Source organism: Lasiodiplodia theobromae (genome assembly GCF_012971845.1).
Source record: "Lasiodiplodia theobromae strain AM2As chromosome Unknown scaffold_10, whole genome shotgun sequence".
In the NCBI taxonomy this organism is placed as follows: Eukaryota; Fungi; Ascomycota; class Dothideomycetes; order Botryosphaeriales; family Botryosphaeriaceae; genus Lasiodiplodia; species Lasiodiplodia theobromae.
In genome coordinates this window covers 745,720-752,696 of record NW_023336300.1, presented here as the reverse complement: position 1 = coordinate 752,696, position 6,977 = coordinate 745,720, and the positions used below count along the sequence as shown (strand labels likewise).

General features: G+C 52.6%; 2 protein-coding genes across 2 annotated transcripts; both read right to left on the bottom strand.

Annotated features, from left to right (window-relative positions):
• Positions 1–2,598: 2,598 nt before the first annotated feature.
• LTHEOB_4016 (uncharacterized protein) lies at positions 2,599–3,294 on the bottom strand (the record flags this gene model as incomplete). Its single annotated transcript, XM_035513004.1, has 2 exons — positions 2,599–2,777; positions 3,018–3,294. The coding sequence occupies 2 exons, from the start codon at positions 3,292–3,294 to the stop codon at positions 2,599–2,601; spliced, it is 456 nt and encodes a 151-aa protein (XP_035375409.1).
• Positions 3,295–5,370: 2,076 nt separating this feature from the next.
• LTHEOB_4015 (uncharacterized protein) lies at positions 5,371–5,895 on the bottom strand (the record flags this gene model as incomplete). The annotated part of the gene is made up of 1 exon (XM_035513003.1): positions 5,371–5,895. One exon carries the CDS (start codon positions 5,893–5,895, stop codon positions 5,371–5,373), a length of 525 nt encoding a protein of 174 aa, XP_035375408.1.
• Between the last annotated feature and the right edge of the window lie 1,082 nt (positions 5,896–6,977).

Genomic DNA, 6,977 nt, shown 5'->3' with positions numbered 1-6,977 from the left:
CCCCAGCTGTCACCTGTCAGCTCCACCGCCCGCGCTGTCATTGCTGCACTGTCGCTTCTGTATTGCATTTCGACTCCCAGGGTTTGGCTGGTGTGGCTTTTGCTAATACCAGCATATTCTTGCGAGATGGGCGGCTTAGGGTGACACCCGCGTCGAGATAAGGAAGTCGCGCGGGTGTCGCGGGGACACAGCCGCTCAGGATGCTACTCTTCAGGAACAGGTAGGAACGAAAGTCGACTGATGCACTTTCCTTCCACGACGCGACTCCATTACGCCCATTTGCTGTCCCTCTCATCTCTCATTTTTGTTCAATCCTGGCTTCAAGCTCATTGCCGCATCACCTAATTTTGTCAGTCGCCTCGCAATCATTCTACGCCTTGTTCCTGGCTTGCTGTTGCTAGCCAACGGCCAGGCCTACATTTTTCTCTCATTGATTTGAGTCTTTGTCTCGGCAGAAGCAGTTCAAGGGGAACGCCGGTCGCCAAATGGGGTCGCCGCTTGCAGAACCTCCCCTTGAGGCCACTAATCTGGAAAACCGCGCTGCTTCTGCCCCGGCCATTGACAGCGATACTTACCCTTTACTGACGAATTGCGATCGCGAGCACCTGCCCAGAAGGTTGTCGGATGATGGACCGGAAGGCAAAAGGGACGACGAGGCCAAACTTCGCTGGCCCGTTCGACAGTACTCGGCCTCTTCCGATCCGGTCACTCGGGACAGAAGGATAAAGCGATTGGAGACCTTCATCGACAAAGCCAAACAACGAAAGACTTCCTACCGAGAACCCCTTCGAAGACCATCTGATGGGACCTGTATTCGTCGAGTCCGCACCGCTCCCACCCCTATCCGGAGACGCTCCTCGCCATCCGTGTCAAGCCTCCTGTGGCTCGCTCGGCCTCGCTCGAGGGGTTCATCGACTCCGAGGGAACCCAGCGCCGAATCGCTTTTGCGTCGTGTCAGCCATCATATCAAAGTCCGCGCTCAACTTCAAGACGATTTGCCCGCAAAAACGTCTTCGGAGGAAAGCCTTCGCTCCTTAAGTTCTGCACCCGAGGTACCTGTTGCCGGTCCATCCTTTAGCTCTTCAACTACGCCTGAGTCCAGCGGTTCCCAGCATCAGCACCATCATTGCATACCGTCGTTGCATCTCTGCGGCGCCTACCGATCTCCCTCCTCTACGAGGGCGCATGCTTCCTCTTCATCTGATCATGATAGCCCTTCAAGTTCATCCGTTGCATCAATGAAGAGCACTTGTGCAGATACGGCCACCACCTTGACGGACGTGCACGTCGTGAAGGTCCCTCAGAGCAAAGGAAACGAGCTGATATCCCCGGGCGAAGCAACCTCTAGTCCCAGCATGCATTTGATCGAATCTGGTCATGGTTCTTACCATGTGCTCTGGGGCGAGACACCTTCTTGTCACCTGAGCACTTCTGATACAGATTCGATGTCAGTCGCACCAGATGAAGACGCACCGACGAGTCCTTCGCCTACTGGTCTTGATCAAGTTAACACTAAGCTGGAGGAATGGTCTTTTGCCGCCCGGGAATGTACTGCTCTCGACAAAAGCAGAAGCCATCCTCATTTCCGATCTTACGTCGAGGTCTATCAGGACGATGACGAGCCTCAATTCGATATGGACGACGATAGTGATGCCCTATTCATGGCCCCGCCTAACACCAAACACCCCACACCCGGCTCTTCCGCCTGGGTTTCTCGTCGTAGCAGCGAAGCAGAGGGAGCGAATGCACAGAGAGCCCCACCCTCATCTCATGGTCGTTCGAACTCTGGTTCCTTTTCTTCCGATGATGCCTCCGGTCTCGGATCGCAACACCGAGACGACGACATTTACGAACCTCCTACCGTTCCATACAATCTTCGGTACAGTGACGATCTCGTTTTCACAGGCGGATATTACAGTCCTCGTCCTGACGAGGTTATGGCGGCGGATCGTCGCAGATCAGAAGCTCGCTCTCTGTCAAGTCTTTCGAATACATCCGACATGTCGGATAACGCTGCATCCCTTCTCGCCAATCACCGAGACTCAGTCGATCTCATGTCTGAACGCTACCAAGATGACTCCGAGCCTCCTGTTGACAATCCATGGTCCCATCGTGATTCCGTTGCTATAGCGAAAGAGCGAATCAGAAAGAAGCATGCGAACGAGACAGGGGAAGCACTCGTCGCTGGCGTTGGCATCTTGAAAGGTGTGGGGAAGGGTGGTTTCGAGAGGACACCCCCTCTCGCTATCCCTCGGTTGCAGCAGGTCACTTTGATGGGTGTATTGAGTCCCATCCCTGACTCGAGCCCGCCAAATGCAAACAAATGGGAGGAAGCGTTTAAGGGCAGTATTGACGAATTAACAGAGAGAAGGTGATACGTTCTTAGTGCAGACTATGGTTGCGGTTGGGTAGACGAACGGAACCGTGCTGCTAATTTCTACCTCTGTAAGTCCCCTCAAAATGAAATTCTTTCGTCCTACAGAAAATATGATTTGAATTTCCAATAGAAATCATCATGTTCTGCATGGCGTTGCCTAGGAATGTGTTGCTTCTACCGCAATATCGTAAAGCAATAACCAGCGCCCTGCACAGGATATATCAATACATACGGATGCAACTGCCGTAATCCTTGAGCATCTGACCGACAACCACCATACCACCCACGGTAGCTGCTCCATATAGGAAAAAAGCCACAAACAGTGCAATCCTGTATATCTTGGTGGACTGGACCAGATCTGCGACAGAGTTGGAAAGAGTCTCTATGGCCTGATAGCAGTCTGGGCCCAATACAACCCCTGTTACTAACCATGCCATGGTCCAACTCCGTTGGACATTAGTGCTTTTTCCCTGCTCGAAATGCGATAGCCCACCAATTATGGCGAATGAAAGACAGCCAATCCACGCACTTGCAAGCCGCATAATCAATGTTCGACTCAGTTGGTTCGTGCTTCCGTGCTGCGTGACCGAGCACGGAACTTGCACCATCTTTTGGCTCGTATGTTCTTCCGAATGCTCACCTGTGAACACGAGCTTCTCGTCCTTCTCGGTCTTAAGCAGCCTCATTTCCCATTCCAACGATGGATTGTTTCCTTTGGAGATGGCCGAGTACGTCAAACGAGAGAACAGCAACCGATCCAGCCAAACTACCAACTTGAGGGAGATGCTGGCACCTTCCTGGGAGGCTTCGTGGAACTCGTTCGAGCTCTGTTGCTGTCCCTCAGCGGAAGGGCACTGATTTGTGACCTTGCCAACCGTGCCGTCGAAAGCCCCGTTCCGAAGTCTGGCTTCTTCCATGATACTTGTTTGGACGAGATAGACGTGTGAGTATGTGGGCGTCAAGAATGACCCCACAAGATTGACAAAGGACATGATCAAGTACGGAGTAACGGTCAACCCGAAGGCGGCGTACCCATATCTATCCAGTTGGTCTCCCCGGGTGCGGTACAGCGTAAGGCTTGCGAAGAGAAGTTGATAAATCGAGACCAGGGCGCGTGGAATGGAATATGATGAAGATATGTCGATTGAGGCTTTATCGGGTGAGTCGCAATAGCACAGGTTCGCATCGGGCGGAAGTATCGCAAGTGCGTAACCTTCTGGTAAAGAGCAACGGCCGTGGACCTTGCGACCGTAAAAACTCCAGGCAGATGCTACAGGAAGAAAGCACTCTGCTGGAGATGTTGCGGTGTCCAATCGAGCGGATACTGCCCCTCCTTCATTTTGGAGGCTAGGATCATCTCCGGTAACGCATTTTCTACCGGCTCTCTCGGAGATCTGTGGGTTCTCTTCATCTTGAAGATTCGACGTAGATGATGCGTGGGGCAACTCGATACCGTGGATACGATCATTGGGTTGAGGTTTCCAACGAGACGTGCGCACGACTTCAGCAAGCGCACCTGCCTTCAAAGCCGTGTCGAGAGGAGTTCTCCGGTGGAGTATTGCACGTCGTTTTATGGCCTCTATACCCCTGCGCACTCCAGATACAGGATAGAACAAGGTAGCTATCATCGAGAGGAACACGGGAATCGGGGCCTCTCCAGGCAAGGAAATCATAGATGCAACGTGCGCCAAGTAATTACCCAGGAAGAACGCTGCAATGTCAGTAGCTTTTGTTGGGGTGCATAGAAGGTGCGGGTCGCCATGATTTGACGTTCCGTCCGGAACAGTGATGGTGATGTTTTGCAGTGGTGCGGCTAAAACGACTACCGAGAATGCTAGGGCGGAAATGAAAGCCATGGTAAGCTTGGCGAAGAGGAAATGCTGACGCCGATACACTACGACCTAGAGGAAGTTTTGGTCCTTTTGCAGACTCAAAAAACAGGGTTTCAAGGGGTTTGGGGGCCAATTTCTATAATTAGAGCAACCAAATGCACCTAACCGAGTCCGGTGGCAGATATGCGCTTGAGCTCCACAAGACCCTGATCTACATAATAGTGTCCGTAAATTGGCGGCAACAGCATGTCCTCTCCTCAAGGCCCCAGTACTTTTACACTAAAGTTATTTGTGATTTTGTAGTGTAAGATTCTTCTCAAAATACACTTCACTATAAAGACATCTTCCTTCAACATCACACAGTATCAATAAATCAACTAGGTAAGCGTCTAATTAACGAACCACTCTTCGAGCCTTTCATTCCCAGCTTGGCCGATCAGTCTTTGGTAAGTCATCGACATGATCGGTGCCCCTTCCTCTCTGTAGTCGTTCTTCCGAAACAGGCCGCCCTTCAGCACGCATCCACGTCCTTCGACTTCCGGGGATCCGTTCGTCATCAGACGGGGGCGGATCTGATTGTGATCCTGTTGGCTCACTAGGTAAGGAGGATACCGAAGAATGGGAGCGGGCCGTAGAATGAGGCACATTTTCGCCGTGAGGGTCAGCTGTGCCGAAGAGAATGTGGTAGCTTCTGCAATCGTAGCAGTAGCCCAGATCAGCCGATTCCGGAGGACTGACCGACCTCGGAGAGTTGATCGGATTCCCAGCAGCAAGAGTTCCTCCGGGCCTCGGAGGAGGACCGGGGGAACGGGGAGATATATTTGGCGAAGGACCCGATGGAGACGGGCTTCTACGTGAGGAAGTCGAATCGGTGTTGGGTGCGAGAGAGCCCTGTCGGGCTGCTCTTCTTTGACTGCGATCATTCCTCCTCCGCTCTCTCGACTCGTTGATTTCTCTTTCCACAAGGTTGGCTACTAGCTCGCAAAACGGAGACTCGTCCTCGGCCTGCACGGGGTCGTGCTCAGCAAGAGATTCTTCAAGCCGAGTACATGTTCGTGTCAGACACCGAAGGCTTCTCTCCATGGTTTTACTGTGCATGTCGCACCATATCAGCATTTCCAGCACATCCAGACTCCTGAGGTAGGGGTCTTGTTTGAGAACTTACAGTCGGTCGTCCAACTCGGGCGGTATGACGGCCATCTGGCTCGCTTTGTTCTTCAGAGCCGCATATATGACAAGACCCATGCACATCTGTACCGAAGCCTTAACCCTCTCTAGCTCGTTCAGAGTCTCGTTGATTTCGCTTTTCTGGAATAGCCACATGCACTGAGCCGCTCGACGCTGCAGCGCCCCCGGGTTGTGCTTCTTGCTCATCGGCCGCAGGCGCTTCTCGAGAATCATCTGTATCTTTTGTAGCAGCGAACTGCTTCTCTTCTGCAGATTCCTGTCGATTTCCAAATTCCTTATTTTTGCGGCCATGGGCGACGAGTCCTCCTCAAGAGCGTTGTTGAATAGAACCAGGATGTTACCGCAGGTCATTGTGTCAACCTCTACTGCCTTAATCTCTTCTTTGGCATGCTTGAGAGTCCTTCCGTAATACCTGAGTTTCTTCCCAGCGCGTAGAAAGTCTTTGGAGATGGTGATAAGTGCGGAAGCTCCACCCACAAACGCAAGCGCTTCTGCCATGGCTTTTCTGCGTGGAGATTCCAGATAGGAGCGAATCGTCGCGGGGGAACGAGGAAAAGGAAAGCAAGATAAGAACGAAAAAGTCACAGCAAGGCTCTGTTGATTTAGCTGCTCTCCGCACTCGAGCATAGCCCGCGAGGCTGAAATGTGTTCAAAATCATCGCCACAACCCCGCCCATCGCGGGCGACGATGATAGGGACATTCGAACCGGGGTCGCATGCGCATGACTGCTTCCAGAGGTGAGCGCGGCTGAGCGATAAGCCTCCGCCGGTGAGGCTGATGGAGTCGTTCGGTTGGTGTTTTGCAATGACGAAATTAGATTTCTCAGGGTCATTGTCCAAAGCCGGCCCTCAAACACCCAGACAAAGAGATCTGGCGGTAACGGCGCGTTTCAAATTTCGTCCAGACGTTCGACGTTGGACATTTTCTTTGGTTGGGCCCTTTCAGGAGAAGTGCGCGATCGGAGGCCCAATGGCCGTTTCGTCGGGTTGAGAGGCCGCATCATGAGAATGGGCGCGTTGTCCAACCACGAGGCGACAAAATCCGTTCGCTCATTGCTCCTCGAGTATGTTGACAAGCTGCTTTAGATGCGACGGGTAAAGAGCAGGCATGTCGCTAGAAAAGTGCTCCGCTCGAAACTCGTCACGGCTCTTTCCAATCTTCGTGTTAGTGGCTGCGGTGGTCTGGTGTCCAACTTCAGGAGCCGCGTTGTGCGAGGCAAGTTACAAAGGAGTGAGGAAGCATTCCCGGCTAATGCGACCGCTCTGCGGGAGCACACATTTTTGCAGTATAGCTGAGTACTGACTTGGAGCTTTGGCCATCCATCAACCCGAAGTTGAAGAGGTGTAGAAGGAATAAACTGCCGGCGGTCCAACCCGGAAACCAACGGGCTGAAGCCCGGAAGGAAGCGCGGAGACATCGGAATCAAGCGCTTGTTGAACTCAACACCACAAAAACATCGTACGATTCTGAAAATGGCGCCGTTCAACGCGACTCAACGCCTCTCCCACCAAAAGAATAGCCGCAGTCAACAAGTCGCTGATCATTTTGTTCCGGACGCTCTTTCCCCACGCTCGGCTGT